The sequence below is a fragment of the Mustela putorius genome, unplaced genomic scaffold (genome assembly GCF_011764305.1).
Source record: "Mustela putorius furo isolate JIRA1106 unplaced genomic scaffold, ASM1176430v1.1 tig00004035_pilon_pilon_pilon, whole genome shotgun sequence".
Lineage (NCBI taxonomy): Eukaryota > Metazoa > Chordata > Mammalia > Carnivora > Mustelidae > Mustela > Mustela putorius.
This window is the reverse complement of record NW_025422171.1, coordinates 5,799,429-5,826,267: the sequence shown is the minus strand read 5'-3', so window position 1 is coordinate 5,826,267 and position 26,839 is coordinate 5,799,429. Positions and strand designations below refer to the sequence as shown.

The following is a 26,839-nucleotide window of genomic DNA, read 5'->3' as shown; positions in this document are numbered from 1 at the left end:
AGATGGCGGTAAAAATACATTCCATGAGTTTGGGGGAAATCGGAGAAATTACTGATAAATTATGATCTGTTTAGCACTAAAAAAAAAAACAGTAAAACTTACCTTTTTATAAGTCAGATTCCACAGTACCCTAATTTCCCAAGTTTTAAATTGATGAATAAGAGCAAAAAAAGAGGCAAGTTAACAAAATAATTTAAAAAATTGATACCTGAAGAATTGGGTCTCCAGCAAGAAGTCTTCCATCGCTGGCGATCACCCCATCCCGACAGACTTCCTGGATAACAATGTATCTGTTGTTCAGTGGCGCTAAGCCTCCGCCCACAATCCTAATTCCTAGCTGAATATAAGGATCAGACCGGTGAATTTCAATTGTAGTAATTTTGCCTTCTGGAAAACTAACCGGCTGTTGCGTAGCTGCCAAGTTAAAAATGAGAGGGAGAAAAATAGAAAGAAAAACGTTTTATATTTTGATTATCTTCACATAAGTAAGTTATCATCTATCATTAGTGATGACCTTATGTTAATAGATGATTCATAACAAAGCAATACCACGGGATAAGAAAAACAGAATGACCAAAACACCAATAGATAAGATTAGCAAAACACTTCCTCTTCGAAAGGTGAATAATCAACAAATAACTACTATGCATCAGATCACTAGGGACCACATAGTGATCTGATAAAGAAACATAAAGACAATATCATCTTGTCCTAATTGATCAGAGAAACTCTGACCCATGAAACAGCTGTAAACAGTGCAAGGCAGTACATATGAAATAAAAAAGACAAACTCTGTGACATACAATCACCGTATTGGTTGACAAAATAACTACATTAAGCAAGAAGAGGAGGGTCTTGATCTGAGCAGTAGGAGATAGAAGAATTGTTATAGCCATGGCTGGGAAGACTGGGATTTTTAGAAAAATTGGAATTTTCATAAGAGATAAACCTATTTAAAAGTAAGACAAAGGGCCAACTACTAAGATATGCCCAAGATCTATGACTAGAGGTTTTCTGCGTGTTTCCTGGTGGGTCATGTAGACAGATCAGTGGCTGCTACCAGAGGACAGCAATAGTCAGACATATGGCCTTGGGAGTCAGATACATATCTAGCCATTTCGTGGCTCTCAGACTTTGACCAATGACTCCCTGACTAAGTTTCCTCATCATTAAAAAAAAGCCAGTATTGGTACAAGCATTTAATAAGTTAATATATGTAAAGTGACTGGCACAGTGCTGACACAGAATAAGCACAAAGGCTGAGGTATTATTTTCGTTCTTCTTGATGCTGTGGATTTCTTAGTCGAGAAGCAATAGGCTTCAAAACAAACAAACAAAAGAAGCCTGCTGATGACCAGTGAATTTGTGGACTACAACAGAAGAGGGGGAGGGGGAAGAATAAGCCTCAAGGTAAGACTCGCTTTCTGTTTCTAAACGGCAAACTGTTAGACTTGTACACTTAAAGGGTGAATATGTGATACGTGAAGCATATCTCAGTAAAATTGTTTGTTGAAGAGGAAAAACAACAACAACAACAACAACACCCCATGGAGGGAAAGTAATAGGGAGTACTGAGAAGAAAGGAAATATCTGATTTGAAAACAGATGAAAAGCAAAAGCAAGGTGAAGAGCACATACTGTCAGTGGCCGTGTTCTCCTCCAAGGCGGGGTTGTCCAGGCCAGGCTCCTCAGGCCATGGGGGCAGAGACGCTGATATCAAGCTGCACTCAGCAGGTGATATGCCTGTCCCTGAACAGTCCGTTTCGAGGGATAAAGTACCTGGAAGATCTATTACAGTGGTTCCATTTTCATTCTCAATCTCTGTCTGAGCTTTATCAGTTTTCCTCCTTTCTAGGGCAAGTCTCTGATGAAAAGCTCCAGGACATCTAGAGAGAGAGCATTAGGGGGTTCCCAGATGATTTGAAAGGAAAAATGATTGACAGCTTGTGCCCCAACAACAGAATAGCCACTGCTTCATTGCCAAACTCACCTAGAGGTAATCCACAAGTGGTATGTAATTCTGATTTTAACCTCTGCTCAAACTAAGTTCCTACCACACTGTGTAGCAAACTTAAAACAGGCGTTGGCATAAATAGTGGCTTCGTGCATGTCTCAAAAAATACTTCAATAAAAACCTGTATTCAGATACATACTAGTCCCAGAAATACACCAGCACAGTTGACGGTACCCTGCAAATACTATTCTGAGATCCTGATTGCATAACCCCCTTTTCACAGGGATAGCTTAACTCCTTAACAGGAGTGGAAACAGCAGTCTTCTTCCACAACGTGCTCCTGCATCCAGACTTGGACCCTGAGTGACACTGTTCCTTTCCAATCTCAGGGCCAAGGGTACACATTCATTTATTAGTGAGAAGCAATACATGTGAGGCTCTGCCACTTGCAGAAAAGCAGAGCAAAGGCTCAAGAGGCTGCCAATGGTGGGTGGCGGTCTTACGTCTAGGACTGCAGACTTCATTCAATGATAGTGTTTTTTAAAATCTCAAATTTCATGAAAAATCAAGTATAGGATAAATTTATTGAAAACTGGAAGCTATCCCTTAGCTGTAAAAGTAATGAATTTCCCCTCACAAACTAAAGATAAGTTGTGGGTTTCAAGTTCTTGCAAAAGATTGCTATGGAATTTCTTTCTTTATATTTTTCTCATTCCTGGTTTCCTCATCACCTTATTAAGAGGACAAAGGATTTCCCTTCTGCACTGTTGTGCCGCACTCCAGGAAATGTTCCTGCAAGGACCTGACAAGTAACTTGGAATATTGTATCACTGAGAAAAACGATTTTTGTCAAGTAAGTAGATTGCATGAGAAATGCATTTTAAAACTATTTCATTCAATAAAAAAATGGTGACAAAAAGTGGATCATAAAACAATACTTGAGATTAAAACTATAGGGAAAGATTCAATTCCCCAAATGCATATCACACACTGGTATCCATATGCGTAACAGCCAGTCTTCGATGGAGAAACAGACTAGGAACAGGGTTTGGGAAGGAAACATAAGCAGAATGTGCACAGCTGCGAAAGAGCCTAGCTAACAACTACAAAATCCTAAAAACTAAGTAACTGTAAAGCCCCTCTTAACTTATCCAGGAATAAATTTTTTTTTCTGTTCTTTTTTTTTTTTTTTTTTTTTGTCAGAGAGAGTGAGCACAGGCAGAGGCAGAAAAAGAAGCAGGCCTCCTGCTGAGCAAGGAGCCAGATGTGGGACTCAATCCCAGGACTCTGGGATCATGACCCGAGTGGAAGGCAGCCTCTTAACCAACTGAGCCAACCAGGTGTCCCCATGAATAAATTTAAAACTGGATCCCTGAAGTTGTTAGGTAAAGAACCAGGTATACTCACATCTCAATGGAATAGCAAATTGCTAAGAGGGACTAAAGACAGGTATTTTGTGTGATGTCACAGAGAACTATGGAAGAAGGCATTCATCTAGCACTCAGGAAGGTTACAGAAGACTACGCAACACCCACCTTTAAACAGATGGGGAGCTGGGCACACAGAGACGGAACATTTAGCCAGGAGGAGACAATGAAAGACTTCAAACTACACAAGGGAGGCAAGAGTGTCAAGAAAAAATGACATAGATTATACCATAGAAAGAAAAAACAAGTACATATGAATGGAAAAAAACATAAACCTCATTAACATTTTTAACTAAGACATAAGACTGGCAAGTCATCAGAATTTTTAATAGTTAAAAAGCTTAATATAACTTTTGTTTAATGGATGACAGATTTTTAAAAACATATTTTTCTACCTTGCTTGCATGATATAGCAATTTAGCCAGCAAGTACTCTTAGGAAAGAAACTAGTTAAGAGTATCAGCTCTTCCACTTATTGACAACCTCTTCCATTTATTAACAACCTCTCTGCCCATATTCTTCTTTATATAACAAAGATAAGACGGCCTAACTCATAGAGCTGTCATGAAAACTAAATTGCTTAAAATACTGCCTCATAAATAATCAGAACTCAATACAAACTAGTGACTACTAGTATCATAGCAACTTAAAAGTACTCAAGCTAGGGCTCCTGGGTGTCAGTTGGTCAAGCGACTGCCTTTGGCTCAGGTCATGATCCTGAAACCCAAGACTGAGTCCTGCAACTCACTCCCTGCTCAGCAAGGGGTCAGCTTCTCCCTTTGACCCTCCCTCCTCTCATGCTTTCTTTCTCTCTCTCTCAAATAAATAAAATCTTTTTTTAAAAAGCACACATGCTATACAGTTTTCTTACAGTACATCTGTATCAAGTCTTATAACCTATAGACTTAAATAAAATGAAACAAAACCCTACAATAAAATTACTTTAAGTTAGTTTACCTGAGCATTTTCTGTTTTCAACTCGTCAATACTGAGGGTGTTCCTCTGTAATCCACTGGCAGCCAGTGACAGAGTTTTAATATCTTCTTGTACTTTAAGCATGGCTTTTGAAGACATTCTACTAATTTCTTCTTGTACCTGTTTCTGTTCCTTCACAAATTTCCTAAAAAGATACATAAAACTGAGTTCCAAAAAAATACACCTTTGGTTTCCTATAGGAAAAAAGTATATTTCCTATAGGCTGGTCAGAGTCCTAGTGTTTTTTAAAAAGGAAATATTAAAAATTCATCCACAGTTCACATGCTTTTTTCAGATTGACAATAAAAGAATTTTAATTCCCATTATTCTGCTTTGTTTATAAAAATATTAAAATTTTTACCAACACCCATGTTAAAATGTTTAAGAGGAAGAAGAGATGTTCCCCTTAAAATAGATTCTAACATTCTTCAACATGATATATCTAATTACATTTGACACACTTACTGGAGGTTTTCAACATCCTGGCAGATGACAGGAGGGAGATTTTCATCCTTCAGTGCTTTACTATCGCTGAGAAAAATGCCACAGATAGATTAAATCCATTGAGGTTCTAAAAAGCTGACAGCTGAGTTCCACTACGGAAGTGTTAAAGGGGAGGAGGTAAAACAAATATTCCCCATTTATAGCTCTTATGGTTGATTTCAAATCTCTTTATAAAAAAAAATGTTGTTTCCTGACCTTTAAAATAGCTTTAACAATTCATCTGACGGGGAGATTTCTCTTCTAAAAGGACTGGCACCTATCAGAAGTACACATAAATGCATCTGACCAAATGTTCAAGAAAAAAAATTAGAAAATACAAGAAATTAAATATTGAACTATGTTCCCCTGGCTCAAAAACTCTATGACTGACCTTTTATTTCGTTCAAAAATATTAAAGCATTCATTAAAGAAAGTCTACAAACTTCTCATAATGAGATTCTCATTATATTTTACTTGATTTTTAGAATTTCAATTTATTCTTCAACAAAATAAAACCTAGGGATAGACTAAGGGAATCATAAATATTTAGTGAGAATAGGAAGAGGTGAAATGTGGCATGGTGTAATGGAATTATGAGTTAAAATTCAGTCACAGATCTGCTACTACTTCCTTGATAGAACCTGAAGCAGACCTCAGTCTCCTACAGCTTTCTCATTTATGAAATAGGGCTAAAGTATACAGAAGATATTTTGGAGGCATAAACTTGATCATTTATTTACAAATGTTTTATCTAATGTAATACAAATTAGGTGAGAAAATGTAAGTGCTAGTAAAAATAGTGATCTTCAAACTGATCTGATGTATATTATAGATAGAGGCTTTTCTCCCTCTTCATCATCAGAAAATAAATGGGACTGGTATAGTAGTTTATATAGAAAAGGTATATATACCTAAAACTGAGCATAAAGTATTCCAGAAATTATTGGTTATAAACTTTCCTAATGATTAAAAATTAAAGACCTGACCTGCCAAAATCTTTCCAGAGCATAGGTTTATTATTTTACTTTAGACAAAAACTGATTCAAAGAATTTTTCTTCTAAATGTCTATATAGTTTTTTTTTACTTCCGATGAGACCACCTGCCTATAAATTAACAAATAAAATTCTTCAAATAAAATACTTTAAAAGTTAAATTGTAAACCTACTCTGGTCTTGTTCCTGTTTTATCACCTAGAAAATTCAAGAAGCTTTATGTAAAAACAGGTCATTTAACAATGTATTCCAAATTCAAGTTTTAATTTAACACAAACTTAGGTATAAATAGAAACTTCTAAGCATTTTTCGGACAGCCTCGTAGACATCATATGAGGTCACTTGTCACAAACTCCAAACAACATACTATGGGGACATGTTTGTATAAACATAAACAGATAATTATGTAGCTGATTTGTATCTCTTTCTTTCAAGGGAGAGATTCTTCCTCTTTCAACTATCTTCTATGAAAAATATTCTTGCTTAGCACAGTTGACCTCCTGCAAGTTCTACTGGATGCTTTCTTAGATTCTATCAGTTTAGAATACTAAAATATGTCAGACTACCCGGATGTCTCTAAATATTTTATAAAAGCAGCAATTTTTTAAGATGATGTTTTTAATGTGTGCAGATAGATCAACAGTTTTCTTATGAACACTTATTTAGTGGTTATCATTATTAGTGTATGTCTAAAAGTAGAAAAGTAAAAATGCTCCGTCAGCAAACTGCAGTGACTCACTTTCTGCTTTTCCAGAATTAACTTCACACTGAAAAATAAGACCTGCTTAATGAAGGAAATACAGGAACACACAAAACTTCATCCCATTAGAGAACCTTAATGGTTCCTCTTTCAACCTGTTTTGGCACTTACACACACATTTTTAAACGTGATCGGGATGACATAAGTTATGTGCACATATTTTCTCAGGATGTTGAAATTAAGTCTTTTTCATGTCACTTAACATGGTTTTAAATGACCACAGAATACTGATGACATAGCTGTATCAGAACCTTTATGCCCAACCCTCTTCTTAACATATACGCATTTACTATATAAACAATGATTCTACAGTCAATGCCTTTATCTCCAAATACTTGTGCATGACTTTATTTGTATTCCAAAAAAAGAGGAATTTATAGGTCAAAGATTACATCAAGGAAAACCTACGTATTATCAAACTGATCTTTAAAACAACTGTTCCAATTTATCTTCCCACCTACTACGAATAAGTAATTTTTCCGTCACACACTCAACAACAATGGACATTTTTCTGAAACAATCACTGCCAGTACATAGGTGAGAAATGCCACTTCATTATCATCTAAATTCATATTTCTGACAGTACTAAGTAAAACATTTCAAATATTAATTAGACAAGTCTATTTCTCCTTGAGTGAATGGTCTATTCAGGCTATTTGAGGTATATCTGAGGTATGTTTCTCACTGACTTCTCAGAGCTATTTCAACATTAAGCATATTAATTATCTCATACATATACTTTATGTGTCTATTTCTAAAATGAGACCTTCATTTCAAGATACATCTCAATTTCAGATGTTAAAATGTGAAGAAAAAAAAAGCATCTAAACAGCTAGTATTTTACTTCCAACCTGTCCTTTACCTTTTTGCCTTTGTCCATAGGGTTTCTTTTGTTTACCTTTTTAATCTAACTACAATTTATTTTTCCTTACTTTGTATGTTGATATTTCTCTTTCATAGTTTAACATTTCTGAAATTGATATCCATGTTCTAGAGATGCAAGCCTTTGACTGGATGAGACACAGTAAGATAAAGGAGGGATTTAATTTTTTTCCCAGACTTCAACTTTTTTATTCATTAGCATCCTATTTTGCTCTCTCTTTGATATTCCATTTTTATTATATTTACAGAAGTCTGTATACACACAAACCTGCGTATAGAAAACTTAGGCCTGTTTTTGGCCTACCGTGGTCCCTGACTAGTCCATCTAGCTTGGCATCTGTAATACCTGTGGACTGCTGTCAAAGCTCACTGTCAGCACTCCACCTCTGTTCCTGCCCTCCTGCACATTATCTTCCACATGGCTGCCAGAATGCTCTTCTTCAAACACGTATCTCATGTCCTATTATTCACATCAAACCCCTAGTGGGTCTCAACTGTCCTCCGTGTAATTACAAAACTGTTTAAGATGACATACACGGCCCTTCCCTTTATGACATCTGGAATCTGATCTTGCCATGCTGCGGCTCGCTGGTTTTCCAGCAGTTCTTCAAAAGAGTAAAGATCATCCTTCTCTCTAGATCTTACTCCATGCTGCCCCCACTTATAGACCACTGCTTCCAACCCCTCTTCATCTATCAAACCCAATACAGCAGGTCCAGGCTAACTGATGCAGCTGCTAGGGAAACAGAGAAATCCTTTAGATTAATAAAGAACCCCTGGACATGTATAGCAGGTTAAAAGGAACTGGATGTGCTATATCAGGTCATGTGCACTTATTCTATATACCGCTTTGGTTCAACTCTGAGGCACAACACAAGAAGAAGACAATGGGAGAAGGTGGAGTGGCGCGGGGGTGGGGGGGGCGAAGGGAGATTAACTCCTTATATTTCTCTTACTCCTTTGCCTCTATCAAGTCTTTCATGTGGAGCCTAAAAGCAATTGCAATAAATAGAGAACCAGTTTCATAATTAAAATCAAAGTAGTACAAGGGTACCAGACTGCTTCAGCTGATTAATAAAAAAAGCTGCTAAAACATCTAAGATAATTTCTTCTAATTTTGATGCGGCTACAAAGAAAACTAAGTAAAACCAAGAGACAAACCCCTATGTTTAAAAATCAATTTTCGGGGCGCCTGAGTGGCTCAGTTGTTAAGCATCAGCCTTCAGCTCAGGTCATGATCCAAGGTCCTGGGATCAAGCCCTGCATCAGTCTCCTGGCTCAGCAGGAAGCCTGCTTCTCCCTCTCCCACTCCCCACTTGTATTCCCTCTCTAGCTGTCTCTGATTCTCTATCAAATAAAATTAAAAAAAAAAAGTAAAATAAAATAAAAATCAATTTTCATTCAAAGTTATCCTAAATTTTCTAAGTTTAAAAGGATTTTAGGATAGCTAGCTTTTAAAACAGTACTTTACCCTAGAATTGTCTACATCCAAATAAAAAATTCTTGCACAGATATATGGACACCTTCAACTGTTAATCATTCTAAGTTTTTCAGAGGATTCAATGCAATACAAGAAACATGCTTTCATCAGAGGCAGAAGACACAATGCAAGACAAAACAAAAAAATCATGCACAGGGAATCAACAAAACTAAAACATATTTCAAAATGAATCTGGATTGGTAATTTTTTAACAAGAATATCCAGCATTGCAAGAGCACAGTGAGAACGGCATTTTCATACTGGCTGGTGGGTAATCAATTGGGAAACTCCTTCTAGAAAGTAATTTTACAATATTTACGAAGAGTCTCCAAAAATCTCCCTCTCTTTAAGCCAGTGATTAAGTTTCTAGGTATTTGTCTTTAAAAAATAATCAAAAATATGAATGAAAATTTATAAGAAAAACAAACACATAGAGAGCATTCATTATGTGCCTGGCTCTACTGAAGTCTTATAAACTGTAATCCTTGGGCCAACAATGTCAAGTAGTTACTGTTCTTTTCCCCCACTTTACAGATAAAGGAACTAAACACAGAGGGATAAATAACTTGAACAAGGTGATAGAGCTTATGAACAGTGGAGGGGATCTGAAGCCAGATTTCAGCTCAAGTCTATCCCCTTAAGCTACAATACCACATTGCCTCTCCCCATAAAGATGCTCAATATGTTGATACTTCCTAGAATATACGAACTGAATACAAACACTAATAATGGAAGGACGGCTGATTAATGATGCATCGATTCATAAAGCTGACTTAAGCAGCAATAAAACACTCCTAAAAATTACTGAACTGACAAATATTGGTGATATAACATATGAGAAAGAATAGGTTACAAAGCAATCCAGTTGACCTTTGAACAATGCAGGGATTAAGGGTCCTAAACACCCAGGCAGTTGAAAATCTACACATAATTTGACTCCCCAAAATCTTTACTAATAGCTTCCTGCTGACCAGAATGTTTACTGACAATATAAAGTCTATTCACACACACTTTGTATGTGATATGTACGACATACTGCATTCTTACAATAAAGTAAGATAGAGAAAAGAAAATATTAAGAAAATCGTAAGGAAAACACATTTACAGGACTCCACTTTTACTGGAAAAAATTCACATATAAGTGGACCTAACCAGTTCAAAGCATGTTGTTCAAGTATCAACTTATATACCATACATGTGTTCATGATCCCAACTTAAGAACATATATGAATACACACACTGATAGCTACATAACCGTATGCATAAACAAAACTCAGTTTTCTAGGGAAATAAAATCTTAAACACATAATACACAAAAAATTTGTGAGATATAAAGTAAATGTAAAAGTAAAAACTTTACTACTGAACATGTAACTAAAAATCTTACTGACATAGAAATTTAAGTTCCTGTTAGAATAGAACATTACTTACTCTTTTTATCTGATGAGGTACGAAAATCTATACCACCAAGACCTTCATTGCCTGCAGTTGAAGTAGCTACTGTGGTTCCGAAAGTCAAGCCTAAAGTATTCTGTCCAAGTCCTACAAATAAACCAAATATAATTTACAAAGTCTTCACAATGATTTTCCCTCAATGGACAAAATTCTCAAATGCTTTCAAGCTGGATCCCATTTTTCTTCATAATTGGTTTAAGCAAATAACATGGAATAAGTCTAAAGCTGGGATTTAATGGTGTATGTAGTCTGGATAATATAATTTTAACTTCTTTACGTTTTAGGTAATTTTTTAAAGTGTAGACACACAATGTCACATTAGTGTACAACAGTGACTTGAAAACTCTATACATGCTGTGTTCACCACAAGTGTCACTACCCTATCTGTCACCACACAACCTTATTACAATACCACGGGTTATATCCATCCCTGTGACTGATTCCATAACTGGAAGGTTGTACCAACTCCCCGTCAGCCATTTTGCCTGTCCTCCCTACCCTTTCGGGCAACCATCAGTTCTCTGTGTTTATGGGTCTATTAATTTGTCTTTACTAAAAAGGCCAGAGTTTATCTGTTAATTCAATAAATGTGAACATACTACTTGTTTTTTTTAAATCCTCCTGAAAGCAGTTTTAGTTTGTACATTTCCAGGTGAATACTTCTTGTCCTCTAGTCATGCTTTGTAATTGGATACTTTTTAAATTATCAAGTATTGGATGTGTTAATTAACTTGATGGGCATTTACAATGTGCACGTATATATGAAATCACTATGCTCTACACTTTAAATATCTTACACTTTTACTTCTCAATTATACCTCAGGAAAGCTGGTAACAGATAAATAAATTACATAATAAAATAATCCGGTAATGATTTATAAGATTTCAGCCAATCTTATAAATATTATAAAGCAAATAGTTTCATTATTCATGAAATCTAAAGAACTGAGAGTTAGAAGCCTTACAGTTCAAACATCAAATTTCATACTCCCAAGCTTTTTCAAGAAATATTTAATGAAAGAAATAGACTTCATTTATTTAAATCCTACCTCACTGACAAAAGGAATTGAAGGGGCTAAACTACAGTTAATCTTAAGTCATGAAGGTATGCTTGTAAATCAAGTAGCAAAATTTTAAAGACCACGCATTGGTAAATCATCTAAGTCCATGCATTACCAAGCTCACATAACTGGTGGTTCTTTTTGGACAGATGCTATTTACTTTAAACAGAGGAAACAGTAGAGGCACTGAATAAAAGCAGGGGATATACGAAGAGTGGATTTAAATACTGACAATGTGTGAAAAAAAATATAGCTAAATGAATGTCCATTAAAAAAAAAAATACAGGGGTATGTTTAGTTAGCACAACCATAAATCAAGCACTGACGTGTGTCTAGAGCCTAAGAAAAATTGTAGGAGGCCTAAAAACTCCTTAGAAAGACACAAAAACAATCCTCCACCTCCCCTTTCTGTTATTTTTGTGTTTTGCTCTCATAGGACTCTTTAGGAGAGATGTTTAAACACTTATCCTACAAAGAAATGTATGTTACAGTCATCCAGTGATTCAGTTATTAGGAGATATTTTGAATACCTACAAGGTGAGACTACAGTGACAAAGACAAGTATCTGAAAGATAATGCAAACCTGAATGCTACAAATTTTTACAGATTATCTTCACCAACTCCTTTTTTCCCCTTCCACTGACCCAGAGTTTCTTCACTAAATTTAGTACCTGAACGGAGGACATGAAAGAGCTGTTTAATAGAAAACACTAGGTCATACTCCTTCATCTCTCCCACACGACCAAGTATTAGACACCTAGGAGGTGTTGAGTAAAACTTCTGATATTAAATAGCCATTATACATGAACCTATGTATTACTGGGAATGCTATGATTTTCACATGTTTCAATGCCAAAAAATATGTTTTTCCTAACACATAAATTGTTAATGAGAAATTATTGATATTATATTGCTATGTGAGATAATTATACAATGTTTTCAAATCAGAGGAAAGCTCTTCTTACTCCTACATGGAATTATATTACATTATATATAGTATCATGTTTCCTATATTATTTATTCACTTATATTTATATATAAATATATTTATAGTATATTTTAATACTCAAAACATCGACAGAATCCTTAACATGAAGCTAATTTCAAAATAAGAAAGAAATGAAAAATCAATCCAAGAAAGAAAATATGAAGTATTCTATGCCAATTTAATTGATACTTTAGTATTTTGCTTGACTAGAATAAATTTAATACTTGTGTTCTAAAACCTTTTCTTTGAAGTACGCTAATACCCTTTCCTGATGCCTGAAATGGAAAGCCATTCTTAAAACCAGGGCTTGAAAGGTCAAGTTGATTTGCAACGAACTTAGATACCAAATGATCCAAGACTCTACAACTACCATTTCTTGATAAATTTCTCTAGAATAGTTTATAGGCTCCTTAAACAGGCCCTTCTTTGTTTCTTTATATAGTCAGTCAATACTGAGAAGCAGAAAACTTTTTTTCTATAATATGGCTAAGATGTCCAAATATGCATGAAAACCATTATTTTATAATTCAGTTTTCATACTAAATAAAAACATTCAGGTTAAAGAGACAAAGTGGTCTGTTCCAAAGGTCAAAATACAGATAAAGTCAATTTAAATATAAATATTTACTATTTCGGAAAATGAATACCATTAATGACCTGCTGTGGCTGTATTTGAACTCTGGAAGAATGAACCTCCCAAACCAGCTAAGGCTCCCCCTAAGGAAAGGCTTGTTGATGGGGTAGTAGTTGTAGCTGTTGATCCACCCAAATTATTTAGGGTAAATCTTGTAGATGCTATAGAAAGTAAAACGGTAAGGCTTCAAAAAGAAACATCATTTCTAAGAACACTGGAGAAAATACAAAACATTCCCCACCACCACGAAAACAGACAGCCCTACGTCCAAGACAAAATTCACTCTAGTTTTTCCTAAAAAACTACTTGCTAAAGATAAAATTACATATACTTAAGAATAAAGAGAAATAAGACCGTAAGGCAAACGCTAGTGACACAAATAAGAGTTCTAGGTAACACTAGAATGGTATAAGGTAATGGATTCCAGAGAATAATAAAGAGTTTTCAATCCAGGATGCCAAATTCGCCTTCAAAATGGAATGAATCCTAAGGCAGGCTAGGCTGATGCAAATTCTTTATCCTTTCTTGTCACCAATATGCTCCTTGAAAACAAACTGAATATTAATAGTTTTACATTTTACCTCTCACCCTGTCCCTGCTTTGCTCTGTAAACAGAGATCAATTTCCAGGATGGCTCCTGCTGCTTTAAAGCCAATGATGATCTTTGTAGGATCCTAATTGCTGAGTGATTAAAATAAAAACTTTCCAAAACTGAAGTTATCTTGAATAACGTGGATCCCTATACTCACTAGCCAAAAAAACCAAAATTCAACGACAAAACGTGACTTTTTCCATTCTGCCTCACCTGCTGGAGTTGACGTCAGAGCAGATGAAAGAGTAAGACCACGAGCTGAGGTAGAAGTAATAGGGAGAGCAAATGGTGTGGCAGATGCGGCAGGTTTACTGAATCCTAAACTGAAACCTGTTGTAGACGCAGATGTAGTAGCTGGCGTTCCTGAGTCAAAAAAACAAACAAATCCTATTTTACCATGAATGTATATGTCTTACATCAATCAGGATCCCTAAAAGTTCGTGACCCTACTTTTGTAGCTAGAAGGATAGGTGTGTAGGTATGAAAAAGGAAAATATAGAAGTTGGAGCCAAATCATGATGAATAATTAAAAGAGGATGCTATGATCTTAGGAAAAGCAAGAAAAAGTCCCATCAATGTGGTCATATTGAAATCCAGTATCAGTTCTACCCCTGGATGTACCTACAACAGCACTTACCCTTCCTTTGCTCTATACTCAACAGAAAAATATTCCTCCCCTCCAACGCTATTTAAACCACCATTCTCTACTGTTTCCTCTTCCTGTACTTCTGTCAACTCTGGCTACTCCTTCCAGTCTGCTTTTGTCCATCTCCTTCCTCTGTTCAGTTCTTAAATGATACTGCCTACGGCTCCAGGCCTGCTCCCATACTTCCCAACTACAGAATCTCAGTTAGGGCAACATGGGTCTAAATCTACACCTACCCGAGTCTCCACTGGTTAGCTCTACCGGGATGTCCCTTAACTATCCGCCTCTATGCCTCCCTACACAAAATGTTTCCTAAACCCCCTGCCGTGGTCCACTCAGTTGCTCAAGCCAGAAAACATAATCACCCCTGACATCCCTTCTCTCTCCTGCATTCTACTAGCCATGACCTGCTAGTAGCTATTTCTACTGCAGAAATAGCTCTAGATTACAAGCATCCTCAAAACCCTTAGCTCAGGTCATCTGCCTCTCAAGAACAATTATAACCTCTTAATTTGTTTCTGTCCCTCTAAACTTTAATCTTTTCTTGGAATTATTTCAGTTACTTTAAAAAGGAAGAAGCGAGAACACCAACAATAAATAATACCCTGGTGATTCTCTCTGACCGAAGGCTCTTATTAGCTCTATACTATCTCTACCCTAGAGTCAAAAGGCGTGGCACACAACCACCATTCCTATCTACCTCCAATCTGTTCTTCACACCCCCTCTCTCCCTACCATTCCCACTTCTGAAACCTAAATTCTAACCAAACACTTTTCCTACTTCCCTGAGTCCCCTTATGACTGGGCAGTTGCACGTCTCCATCAGGAATGATGTTTCCTGCCCCCAAAATAAACTTCTACTCTTATCTTCCTCTACTTCTCTTGGTGCCTATCATACATGTTAGAGCACTTATCAGGTCATACAAGAACATGTTACTATACCTGCCAGTCACCTTCACCTCATCACCCACTGAATGCCTTACTCATGCTCATGCTCTTGACAACATTAGTATCACCTGCACCACCAGTATCATCACCACACCAACAGCTAATACTAAATGTTCAAAGCATTATGTATACCCAAGGCCACAGAGTTAGGAAGTAGTAGCTGCTCAAAACTATTAAATGAGGAAATACATAATGACCTGCATTTTGGCTTTCCTTAAAGGCACTGAGAGAAGCAGCTGCCAGAAATTAAACTTCTGGATTGCCCTTACAACAACCAGAAATTCCTGCCAGGGTACAGTGCTCTAAAATCTAAATGGGTTCTAAAATCTCAGAAAATAAGAGAATCGAACTGCTTGCCCCAAAGCCAATCCTGTCCAAAACTCTGGTAGTGAACAGATGGGTTACACTTTCTGCTGGTCACAGGTGAGTAGCATCCAAATGAACAAAGTCCACCAATCTTTGGTTTACTTCAAATGTTAATTAAATTAATAAATTTAACTTTGACTGAGTTTCCTCACTGTCCTTTCATTCATTCATTTCCTTTGACATTATTAATTTTTTTTATTAACATATATTTTTATCCCCAGGGGTACAGGTCTGTGAATCGCCAGGTTTACACACTTCACAGCATTCACCAAAGCACATACTCTCCCCAATGTCCATAACCCAACACCCCTTCTCCCTCCTTTGACATTAACAACTGTCATCCTACTTACTCACATTCCCTTTGGCGTATCGCTACAGAGAACCATGGCATTTTTGAGCTGAAAAGAAATACAAAAACCTTTCAGTCCTACCCTTGTTTTACAGATAACCAAAAGCTGCCAGATACTACATGACTACCTAAGACCTCACAATGATTTGGAATTACAACCAGGACTTAATTCTAAGACTTCTGGTCTAGAATTTGTTGCCTTTTTTTTTTTTTTCCACTAAAAGGGTTCAAATGACTATAAAAATACAATGTAAACTAAACCTCCAGAGAAAAAACCATTTCTTTATTTAAAGGTTTTTCCTGAATTAAAAAGTCATTGACTTTTTTAAAAACTCCAGTACTGAAAGGCTGTATAATGAGTCAGTGTCTGTGATCTATTAGGTTCCTTACATGCTTCCTTCTATACTCCAGCTCTGTGAGATAATAAGAAAGAGAAGAGAAGAAAACCACAGATCTGGGATCTTTTCTCAAAAATTCTTACCCAGAGTTAATCCTGTAGTTATAGTTGCTGCTATTCCTGGGGACAAAAAGAGAAATAAAATTTAATCATCAATGGCAGATGACATTTTGGGGGGGTTATTACAAGGGCAAGACTTAGAGTCATCCTCAGGATATGATACTACAACAACCAGTATCTTCTACCATGACCGCTAATAGAAACGTTCTTCCTAGAGCACTGGTTTTCATATTAACGGCTATATATAATTATATAGGGAACAAGATTTATAAATGCAAACAATGACTGCTTATAACAACATTAGGCAAGGAGAAAAAAAGCTACTCTAAGCAAACACTGGCACACAAAGTTGTTTCAAGGAGCTCACTGGAAGCTCCCGCATTCCTGCAGTTCTTACATTTTCTATGTGTGGCTGTGAAAAGTGGCAATCAAAGCTGGAATGTCAATGCATAAAGTGGTAACAGAGACCAAGAGGCCCTGTGGGTACAGAATAAAGAGTAAATAAAGAAATAAGCTTTTGAAATGGCAGCATTACTGACACATATTTTTAATAACCAAATATTTTTAAGTATTAAAAAACAGATTTTTATTATCGAAATGTCTACCAGAAACTTTGACCTTTTCCCTTTTCCCATCGAAACAACTCTTTTAATAATATAAAAACTTAAAACGTCTCTTAGGAAGGTAAATTATAATGTTATAGCAAGAAAGGATGCTGACTGCCCCATATATGCAAATTAAAAAACGTCCAAATTGGTAAACTTGATTTATATTCACTAAGGTGAAACACTGCATTATATACTCTCATGTAAAAATTAAATTAATTCTTTATATTTAAAGAGGTAGATCTTCTTTGTGTCAAGTATACCAAAAAAGAAGTTATTTTGAAAAGAAATCTTGGGATGCCTGCGTGGCTCAGTTGGTTAAGCAGCTGCCTTCAGCTCAGATCATGATCCCAGGGTCCTGGGATCAAGTTCTGCAATGGGCTCCTTGCTCAGTGACGAGCCTGCCTCTCCCTCTGCCTCCTGCTCCCCCTGCTTATTCTCGCTCTCTCTGATGAATAAATAAAATCTTTCTTTAAAAAAATCACATTTCTTCAAATTTGTTTCTCTTCTTTTTTGAAGATTTATTTATTTTTGAGAAAGAGCTTGGGGGAGGGGGGTGCAGTATGCATCAGGAGGATAGGGAAACAGAGACAGAATCTCAAGCAGACTCCCCAAGGAGCTTAAAGCCCAAAGAAGGTCTCATTTTCCACCCGAGTGGAAATCAAGAGTTAGACCCTTAGACCCTTAACCAACTGAGCCATCCAAGAACCCCTAAATGGGTGTTTTCATTTACACTAGAATAGATCATAACCGATGTGAGGCCTACCACTGGCCCTTAAGTCCACATCCCTATATATCTTTCCATCTTAATATTTACCATTTTTTAGGTCTAACACCAATGACAATCCCTATAAAGGGCAGAGATATAAACCAGAACCTTAAAAAGAATATCCCATAGCTACTCCCTGAAATGTGACAATCCTCCTTACCTGTATTTGTTCCTCCCAGAGTGAACCCAGTGGTAGGTTTCGATCCAAGGAGCCCGGTTCCAAAACCACCTGAAGGAGCAGATGTCGTGGCAGGAGTTGCAGTGCTTCCAAGAGTTCCAAAATTGAGACCCACTGAAGGGTTGCTTATTTATAAAGAACACAAAATAAAGTCTACTGGAACCAGTATTTCCTAAAGAAAAATAAGAATTAACTCTTCAAGGTTAAACATTTTCTTTCTTTTCACATATTCAATATATTGCCATAGAATACAAAAAGAACTAACAATTTATTTTTAACCAACCCAATTCAAATAGTCTCCTGTTCTCTTTAAATATAAGTCACATGCAAAAGATTTCAGATCCCAAGGAAATCATAAACAGTATCACATATTCTCCTTTTCTAAGTTTTATTGACAGCGTATTTTAAAATGGCCACAGAGAAGTCCTATGAATGTGGATCATTTTCCTCATGAATGACTCACGTATAGTTCATATTTCTAAATACACTTGTTCTTTCCCAACTACTAAATAAAGAAAAATAAAACATACTCAGAAAAGTTCTTTTAAGTGATCTTTGCCACCTCTCTGATGATTTATCACCATATTCGTGGATTTAGGCAGGGACAGGGGGATACAGTTACTTTTCTTGTCACCAAAACAGCATCAAGAACTGGGGTAGGGGTGAGAAGAGGAAAAGAAACATAATCTGACAAGAGGAAAATACAAAGTAATTACCCTCTATCCAGATTATGTGTTCATAACCAGAAATTCTCTTCAGAGTTTCTGAAAGCTCAAAAAGAACAGCTGGTGATAGCAACTGATGTGAACAAAGTTCACAACTTTCAAATGTTCTTATCAAAACTCAAGGGCTCATATTTGCTAACTATAGTGGGAGACCAAATTATTAAAATGAACAAAATGTCTCAACAACCTAACACTCCAAAAATTGTACAAGAGAGTTAAAAGAGACTATAACACATAACATAATGGGAGCTCCCATTCATCCTATATAGGTATCTTTATTCTGTCTTGCCTGCCCTTCCAAACAGACATAATCCCAAGAGAAGTCAAGGTCAGTTTTAAAAAGCTTATGTCTGGGACACTGCAATTTAAGGAGGTAGCGGTGTTATGGCTGGGTTCCAGTGCCAACTCTCCAATGTCCTGGGACATGTGTGACATAACTTAGCCTTCTTGATCCTCTGTTTCCTCATATGCAAAATGTTAATAACTGTGCCCACTTAACAGATTTTTTGCAAAAGATTGAGAGATTATGCATGGAGAATTAACTTCACTTAATAAATGTTATTACTGTCATCATTAGGAACTTAATAAATTCAACTAAACACATTTTATACAATGTATTACACCAGCCAATCACTGTGAGAGGAACAGAACTTGAAACCAGTCATCAACACTGAGTAGGGGGTCAAAAAAAGGGTCCTGGGATCGAGTCCTGCATCGGGCACTCTGCTGGGCGGGGATTCTGCTTCCTCCTCTCTCTCTCTCTGCCTGCCTCTCTGCCTACTTGTGATCTCTCTCTGTCAAATAAATAAATAAAATCTTTCAAAAAAAATGGAGCGGGCCGGGTGTCTTAGTTTATCATTGATTTTAAAATAATCTCTAGGAACATGGGTATGTGAAGTACAGAAGGTTGGCAAAACAGGGTTTAAGGTATTACCAACAAAGCACAAAACTGTGAACACTTAATCAACTGAGCTAAAAAGGTACTTTAATATATGTTATTGGCAAATTTTGAAGACCTCAAATTAAGGAAATGGTAGTTATGCTGTCCTCCCTCCCAAATAATTCAGTGATCCCATTTGGTTTTACTGCTATTCCATTAATATAGAAAAACGCACAATGAAATTTTTTTTATTTTTATTTTTTCTGAAATTATGTATTTTTAGACTAAATATTTAAAATTTCTTGACAACTTAAGATAACTGAAGACACAAGGCACTGTTTCATAATTAAATGTGAAAACATTACCGAAGAAATACATCAAAGTGGTAGCTTCTTACTCAAGAAAGCAAAAGAGAAATTTCTCTACAGGAGAGAAATTTATTTAAAAGCTACCCCAAACAGGACCAAGTTTTGCCTCAACCCACTATTATCTGCCAATGGCTCATCAGAATGTGTTACTGTTGACTCCATCAGGTCAGGAATATTGTTTTAACTTCTCCAGCATGCCCTAATGTGGACTTAGAAAGTAACATTTAGGGAGCACTTCCCAAGTGCCAGATATGATGTTAAGTACTTTATTCATCAGCATCTCTGTTCCAGATGTGGGAACTGAGGCTTGGAGAGTAACTTCCCTAAAATGATTTACCTAAAGAGACCAAATCGGGATGCCTGGGTGGCTCAGTGGGTTAAAGCCTCTGCCTTCGGCTCAGGTCATGATCCCAGGGTCCTGAGATAGAGTCCTTCATCGGGCTCTCTGCTCAGGAGGGAGCCTGCTTCCTCCTCTCTCTCTGCTTGCCTCTCTGCCTACTTGTGATCTCTGTCTGTCAAATAAATAAATAAATAAATAATTAAAATCTTAAAAAAAAAAAAAGGATATTTTTGACACAGCAATTGCGATAGCATTGAACTAATCTAAGTAGGAGATGATAGGAATAGTTTTCGCCAAATCGGAGAAGGGTTACTGGTTGAAAACCTGGAAGAAAGAGCCAGTACCCTTATTTATTTCACCATCTAAAACAGAGTCCATTATATGGAACTGTGTTCAGTAAATATCTGTTCCATGAATGACAAGAGCTTGCAACAGGGCGGTGGCACTGGAGTGAAGCAAATGGAAACTAGGTAATTAAAATTAGCAGTCCTTGCTGATTAAGGGTGCAGAGAGAAAAGGAGGTATTAAGGGAAATTCCCAGACTTTTCCTTGACTGTGTAGTCTGTACCTACCCCATTTTTCTTGGTAAATTATGTTTTTTTTTAATTTTTTTTAAGATTTTATTTATTATTTGACAGAGAGAGAGAGAGAGCTCTCAAGCAGGCAGAGAAGCCGGGGGTATGCCCCTTGCTAAGCAGAGAGCCCCATGCGGAGCTCAACCCCAGGATCCTGGGATCATGACCTGAGCAGAAGGCAGAGGCTTAAGCCACTGAGCCACCCAGGCGCCCCTGTACCTCCCCTTTTTAATATAAGGAAGATACTTTTGGCTTTTTACTCTACAATGACAACCCTCAAGCTTCAGGAGATAGATACCTTGTAACATTTTGTATGCACACTTCTTTATGTAATGAACTCCTCCCCTTTTACCTTAAAAAGTCGGAGTTCTAAAAATTAAATCTCTCACCATGAAAATGACCTTTGACTATTATTGTCTCTTTCTAAACCTCTGCTGGCTGTATTTCGTCATCGCCTGAAGCGGTGATTTAGCAGGTTGCACAAAAACGATAAATATGCTACCTACAGTTTTCAGTGTAACTAGAAGACAGTGTGAGTCATTCCACCATAACACTCACGAATACTACTACGCACACTGTTCAAAATGACCACCAAGAAATGCTGCAACACGTATTTAAAACAAAAACCTGCAGTAAAAAAGGACAGGGTTCCATGAGGTACCAAGAGGTGAGCTCGTTTAGAATACCACGAAATCATTAAAGCAGTGGAATGTCGAAAGCCGTATATCCTGCAATGAATTCTGAATTATCAGCGATAAAACTCTAATTGTCCCCCTTAAAATTTTTCTATTGTCTTTTTCTGAAACCCCAGAATGACCCACAATGTCGTTCATTCCTTCTGTGCCTCAGACTGCCGCACTGCTAGGGCTCAGCGTGAAATCCCAGGCCCTTTCACCCAGCCAGACCCCACTGGACAGGGACACTGGGTGAACCATTGTGGATTCTGGGGACTCACAACCCTATGACCACCCTCCCGACCAGGCACCCGAACGGCAGGACTATGAGGCTGGCGCTGCGCAAGTCAAGTTTGTCTTTCTCTTTCGCAGACCCACTAGAAAGGAACCCAGCGCGAAGGGAGAGGGACGGGCCCACCCACGGGATCTCACGGAGAGGACCAGGCCGGGAAGGCGCAGAAGCGCAGTTACCTAGATGCCCCGTCCCGAAGGAGAAACCGCCGCCTGCGCCGGTCCCGCCGGGGGCTACGGTGGTGGAGCCCAGCGTGCCGGTCCCGAAGGAGAACCCCGTGGACATGGCGGGCGGGGTTCAGCGCCGAAAGGAAGCTGCAGCGGTTCTGGACGTTCCTCTCTCCTCAAAGCCAAGGCCGGCCAGGCAGCATCGCTCTTGCCCAGCCGCGACCTGGCGGGAAATTCAAGACCTAGAGGCTGAACAAACAAGGCCGAGGTGGGCGGGGCAACCACCCGAGAGCACGTTCCGGCTCCCGCCGCGCGCACGTAACCGGGAGCGAGCCCGCCGCGCAAGGCAACCTGGGATGGGAGCAGTGGATCACGCCGGCGCAGGGCAACCTAGGAGGGGGCGGGATGCGGGGGCGGGGGGGGGGGAAAGGGTTGGACAGCGGGGTTCTGGGATGGAGCCCAGCACCAGCCTCCTTGCTCAGCGGGGAGCCTACTTCTCACTCTCCTTCTGCCTGCCGCTCCCCCTGCCGGCGCTCTCTCTCACGATCTCTCTGTCAATTAAATAAATAAATAAAATATTGTAAAAAAAATGCTTGGCACATACAGCTTATATGTTGATTAATAAAACATGTAAGGTTAGCTGGAAGAAAATTGCATGTAAAAATGTTGTAGGGACTAATATATATTCATAATAAGGGAAACTGATGTGGGCCATATCGGAATTAACTTCTCAATCATTCTGTAAATCAAACAGTTTTAAAAATAAGTTTATCAACGGCACCTGGATGGATTGGTTGGTAAAGCATGCAACTCTTGAATCTCAGGGTTGTGAATTCAAGCCCATGTTGGGTGTGAAGTCTACTTTTAAAAAGCTAAATAAATAAAATATAAGTTTATAAAAGAAAGTGAGAAGTTTGAGTTAGATAAAAGTTTGAGTTTGGGGGGAGCCATTCAAATTGATAAAGTATTCCTTTAACTTCATAAAAGTTTTAGTATGACATTTTTGTCTTCCATCTAGCAGAGTAGTTTAACTTGTGCAGCAGTAACCCCTGAGCTGCCATAGAGAGGAGAGCTGCAGGGATGGAAAGCGGACTATTACAATCTATAACATGACTCCAGATACACCGAGTGTAAGACTGGACCTCAAAGACCTTTTCTCATATAAATTCTTCTGCTTGTCATATTAGCAAAAAGCAAACACTTTACCTCCTTTATTCTACAGAACTAGAACTCCAAAGAAAGCAGTTTCTATAAGCCAGCAATGTGGTTATTAAATGGAAAGCTTGATGTAAAATGTTCATGTAAATTTAAATTTCATGCCTATTTAAGCCTAAAGTCTATGCATCCAGGCAAAACCATGCAGCACAGTCATTTGGCTTAACTGTCCTTATTTAGAATAACACATTCTATTCCAAAGGATGTTTCCCATATTCCTCTTTGACATTGGGGGACCTGAATCCGTATATCCATTCTATGGGAATTACCACTTTCCAAGGAGGAAGCAAATGATTCAGATTCTAAATTATGTAACAAACCACATTCCTTCCCTTTGTTTTTTAAATTATGTGAATCATGCTAAGAAAACCATCTTTTGCAGAGTTACTGGCTGTATGGTGATGTTGCTAATGTCAGAAGCAAACTGAATAATCCAAAAGGCAATAGCATTGTAAAAAAAAATTAATTTCAACTTGCATTAAAATGGCTAAAGAAGCTTGTTTCCGTGGTATGCTCAGATCAGGATAACTCTGAGAAGCATCATTTGAGAAGTTCTAACATAGAAAAGAAGCTGGAACCTTAAGTCTATTTAAGTGGATCCGCAATATATATGGTCTGATCCTCTGAAATAACCAAGAAAGAAATTATGATTTAAAGCCTATATATGATCAGTTGACCTCTGTCTTGCATTTATTCCTGGTGATCTATTGACCTTAAAGTTTTACATAGTGTCCTAACTTTTTATAAAAATCCTATTAAAGTTTCAAAAGATCCAACAACAACAAAATTTATAGAAAGATATATCAACAGTCAAAATGCGACCAAATGTTAATAACTGCTGACTCTACAAGAAAGATAGATGGGTGTTCATTGTACTGCTCTCTGAAATTCCCTACAGGTTTGAAATTTTTCATACTAAAAAATTGGAGCCTAAATCTAAAACAGAAGTTTCCAAGAATAGATCTAATAATGATCTGTTTCCTGATAAAATTTTCACTCATCTCCCAAGAAATGAATAAAAAAGAAAAGAAAGGAAAAGCAATACAGAGAGTCTTACATGAAGCTAATTTTATTTATTTGTTTTTAAATTTTTTTTAGTAATCTCTACATCCAACGTGGAGTTCAAAATCACAACGCCGGGCACCTGGGTGGCACAGTGGGTTAAGCCTCTGCCTTCGGTTCAGGTCATGAACCCAGGGTCTTGGGATCGAGCCCCTCATCGGGCTCTCTGCTCAGCAGGGAGCTGGCTTCCTCCTCTCTCTTTCTGCCTGCCTCTCTGCCTACTTGTGATCTCCGTCTGTCAAATAAATAAATGAAATCTTAAAAAAAAAAGATTTTGTAAAAAAAAATTTATTTTAGAATGAGAGAGAGTGCTCAATCAGGGGGAGGGACAGAGAGAGAGGAGAAACAGACTCTGCCACTGGTCAGGAAGCCTGACATGGAGCTCCATCCCAGGATCCTGGGATCACAATCTGAACTTAAGGCAGATGCTCAGCCAACTAAGTCACCCAGCTCCCCCTTCAGACTTCTTTTAAATGAAAGAAAAAAAATCAACTTCTGTGTTAAGTTATCAGAGTTGGCCCTGGGGATAAAAATACATGTTTATAAAAAAATAAAAAATTAAAAAAAAAAGTTATCATAGTTGGATCTCTGTTATTCATAGCTAAACTTAATATACCAGTTTAAGTAGGAACCCACACTAAAAGATAGATTTTGTATGTGTTACTAAAGAAACAGGAAATAGCCATGATGAACCAAGGTCCAGATTATCTATAGCATCACTATACAGTGATAAAGGCAAAAACAAAATATCCTATTATCTAATTTTATTCTGCTAGCAGAGAGCACAGTTGAGTTCTAGTCTCAAAATCATACGAGCCAAAGAGGGAGTATCTGCATTTATTGTTCTCACATTTTAACAAAACAATTCATGGTACCTGATGGACTCAGTATGCACTGTCATGGAGCAGAAATACATTCACAAGACTATTCCATAGCATGCACAAAATTTTCCTCAATTCTCTTTGACCAGTTTTCCCACTGCTTGATTAGACCTCTTTTGGTTACAAGGAATAGAAATCCTCTAAAAGTAGCTTAAGCACAACTGTGTATACATGTGCAGGGAGATGTGGGAAGACAGAGTTACTGGTAGGTCTTGTTATTGAGACATGGGAGACAGACTTGGAATACAGAGAAGTTTCAAGTGAATCTAGAGGAAAAGTTGTCACGGCTGGTGTGACAAATCGACCAGGAACGTGAGGGTAAGAGGATGAAGAAAAGAACTCGAGAAGCAGAGAGATGGGGGCAGGAGGAGCGCTGAGGAGGATGTCCAACAGTGCTAAGTTTATTCAAAGCATTAAGGCCATATATAGAGTGATAATAGGAGAAGCAATACATCTGTGTCTAGTTAAACAACCACAAGTTCCCATAATAAGTTTCACAATAAACTATAAGCAGACTTTGTGACACCAAATGGCTGACACTGGTACAATTGTTCTGTATTGATACAGCAAACCTGAAAGTAATTTATGGGCTGTACTAGGGCAGCAAGAACCAGCCACAAACTTATGACCCCAACTGAATTGTTCTCAATTTTAGCAAGCATGTGGGAAGTCAGGTAGGCGAGCACATAACACATAGCACAGACCCTTTCTCAATGCTACTTGATTTTATCGACCTAAGGCTTTTGTTAGGCTCTTCAGCCTTTAAAGGAGGCACAAGTCGGGGCCTGGTTTGGTCCTCATCTCAAGCCTTATTGTGGCCTCCCACAAAAAGGAATAGCCAGGCCTCAAGTATATCAGAAAGTGACAGCTAGACAGTTCATAAGAAATGAACAGGGAAGAGTTGCACTTATTTTGGAACTGAGAAGATCTGGAGGTCCCAGGGGATGGGGGAAGGATTAACTAACTGGTTGAGTGCCCAAGGGAAACAGAGGGGCATTCAGGCATCTGCCACACAAGAATCTGAGACCCAGCTCTCAAGGAGAAAAGGCCAGTAAACAAATGCGGAGAAAGTGAAACAAACGTAGCAGAACAGTTTCCCCCCAACCCTGTCCCTACATCCAACCCCACTGTTATCAAACCAGGGAAGTAAAGGGAAAAAGAATCTTTGAATAGGTTAGAGGGGCAAATTTATATTTATGTTAAACTAAACTCTTGACTTCTAAAAGTTTTTTCTAAAACCCAGAGTAATCATACACAGTTATTGAGAGGTAAAAGGAGAACCAACAAAACAGCCTTAAAGGGTAACTGTGAAGAAAAAGCTACTGCCCGTTTCACCCCATAAGAATCCAGTGTTCAATGAAGGGATTATGCAGAATACAGCACGACTGACCACTGTATCCACCAATGTTAATAACCAGTGTGAACAGACAGAAAGATCAGACATGGATACCACTTGGGCAAATCATCAATATTTGCTCATCTAAAGGATTCAGAGAGAAAGTCACACCTTCAGGATACAGTGAAAAATGATGAGTTATCTTCTTTATGACAGAATGAGGAGCAAGCCAGCCTCCGAACTCTCAAATCCGGAGACAATGAGAGTTATACTAACCTTTGGAAATATAATATTTCTCCCTCCAAGTATGAGACTGAGGCAT

At 37.8% G+C, this 26,839-nt stretch overlaps 1 protein-coding gene across 1 annotated transcript; it reads right to left on the bottom strand.

The window, feature by feature from the left end:
- Positions 1-251: 251 nt before the first annotated feature.
- Positions 252-26,839, bottom strand: LOC123389807 (nucleoporin p58/p45-like). Its single transcript, XM_045072406.1, has 12 exons — positions 26,794-26,839; positions 22,036-22,198; positions 17,985-18,127; positions 16,475-16,510; positions 13,898-14,047; positions 10,386-10,496; positions 6,006-6,030; positions 4,822-4,887; positions 4,339-4,501; positions 3,490-3,562; positions 1,639-1,886; positions 252-414 (listed from the first exon to the last, which is right to left on the bottom strand). The coding sequence occupies exons 1-11, from the start codon at positions 26,837-26,839 to the stop codon at positions 1,852-1,854; spliced, it is 1,011 nt and encodes a 336-aa protein (XP_044928341.1). The 3' UTR covers positions 252-414; positions 1,639-1,851.

Excerpts from the sequence above, each read along its gene's own strand:
- LOC123389807 (XM_045072406.1), bottom strand. The coding sequence starts at position 26,839 with ATGCCTCAGTCTCATACTTGGAGGGAGAAATATTATATTTCCAAAG. Across the intron at positions 10,497-13,897 it reads TCTGACGTCAACTCCAGCAG|GACTTGGACAGAATACTTTA; the intron begins GTGAGGCAGAAT and ends GTTTATTTGTAG. Across the intron at positions 4,502-4,821 it reads CAGGATGTTGAAAACCTCCA|GAAATTTGTGAAGGAACAGA; the intron begins GTAAGTGTGTCA and ends GTATCTTTTTAG.